This window comes from Humulus lupulus, chromosome 6 (genome assembly GCF_963169125.1).
Source record: "Humulus lupulus chromosome 6, drHumLupu1.1, whole genome shotgun sequence".
Taxonomy (NCBI): domain Eukaryota; kingdom Viridiplantae; phylum Streptophyta; class Magnoliopsida; order Rosales; family Cannabaceae; genus Humulus; species Humulus lupulus.
The window spans coordinates 213,789,959-213,791,696 of NC_084798.1; the positions used below are offsets into that span (position 1 = coordinate 213,789,959).

At 34.7% G+C, this 1,738-nt stretch overlaps 1 protein-coding gene across 1 annotated transcript; it reads right to left on the minus strand.

Moving 5' to 3' along the window:
- Positions 1 to 206: 206 nt before the first annotated feature.
- Positions 207 to 779, minus strand: LOC133786013 (receptor-like protein 9DC3). The gene has a single exon (XM_062225225.1). It carries the CDS (start codon positions 777 to 779, stop codon positions 207 to 209), a length of 573 nt encoding a protein of 190 aa, XP_062081209.1.
- Positions 780 to 1,738: the final 959 nt, after the last annotated feature.

A 1,738-nucleotide genomic window follows, 5' to 3' on the forward strand; every position in this document is an offset into this window, starting at 1 on the left:
TTGTTTACAAAAACTAACTAATTATTACTCTAACTTACACCAAAGAATTATTTTATAAATTAATTCCACCCATAAAGACAAAAAGAAGAAAAAAAAAAGGAAAAACAGAGTAAAGTTGTAAAAACACAAAAACTACAACTAGAACATGAACATTATTACAACATGAAACTAAATATATTGAAATCTAAATAAATAACATTGCTCTACTATGACCACTTCACAAACAAAATTGCTCTTCCATTTGAGAAAAAATTAATATAACCTATGAAGATCCCAAACACAAAGCTACATCCATACCCTAATAGCATAACTTTCCAAGTAAATCTATTTGCATCGTCCGATTCATTTTCTTGCTCCATGGTTGATCCTTCATTTTCCTCATTGCATGGTTTGGACAGTGGAAAACCACAAAATTCTAAATTTCCTTTGAATGAATCATTGCTAAAAGTATTGAACTGCTTACCATTGGGTATTGGTCCCACGAATTGGTTTTCTGAAAGGTTTAAGATTTCGAGCCATATTAAATCGGTCAACTGCAAATGAATATTCCCACTTAGCTTGTTAACAGAGAGGTCTAACCACTCAAGGTTAGTCAACTTTTCCAGCGATGATGATATGGTACTTCTTAACATATTATGAGAAATGTTGAGGCCCTTGAGCGACTTAAGCCTTTCAAGCAACCCTGGAATCTCTCCAATAAAATTGTTGCAGGAGAAATCAAGACTTACAAGGATAGTTTGGATATGCACCAACTCTAACTCATATCCTTTCATGGTCATTGTTATACAGTTTGTTCCTAGCAAAATTCATGACTGAAAGCTGTTTGCTAAATTTTCCCATGCATTCAGGAATGATGCCACTCAAATTATTAGAAGATAAATCAAGCACTGCAAGGGATGTCTTTTTGCTAAAGGAAGTTGAGATCTCTCCCTCAAATTGATTTTTGGCTACTGAGAAGAACCATAGAATTGATGATGAAATGATTGGAAGAGTTCCTGAAAACAAGTTGGAGCTAAGATCAAGGTATCTTAGCCCATTCCATGGAAGTGGCTCTATGTGTGTTAACAAGTTGTGAGAGAGAGTCAAGTTGGTTAGAGAATTGTTTCCCACTTCCCATAACCATTTAGGAACACGTCCTTGAATATGATTATGGGAGAGGTCTAAGCCAGATAATATTTTTGAAGATTTTAAAATGTGTGGGAACTCAGTAATGTTGCAAGAAGACAGATATAATCCCTCGAGATTATCCAGTGTTGTAATTATTTCCTACAACACAGAACTCAGCAATGCACAAACACCAATGCAATAACTAATAAAACTGTCAAAATAATGCAAGAAACAATCAAACAATAAAATTGCTAAGGTAATGCTACAGCAATTAAAGTTAGCAAAACATAACAATGAACAATAATGCAGTAAAGTAATCAAAGACACAAGAATTATACAGGTTCGGCCAAACCAAGGACCTACTTCCTGTTCACTCCCCTGAGTAGTCTCTTTTATTGATTTAAGAGATGAAATTACAAAGCTAACAATGTTAGGTGCATCACTAGTCTCAAACTTCTCCAAGAACTCAATTCGAGTTCTTTCTTGATCTTCTTGAAGTCAATCGGCTGAACACTTCTTCACAGCTTCACAATCTCTCTATCTAGGCTCTCAACTCACTAATTCAATATGAATTACAGTACAGAACAATGTGTATCCCGAGCCCCTTTTATAACTAAGTCAAAGAGAACAA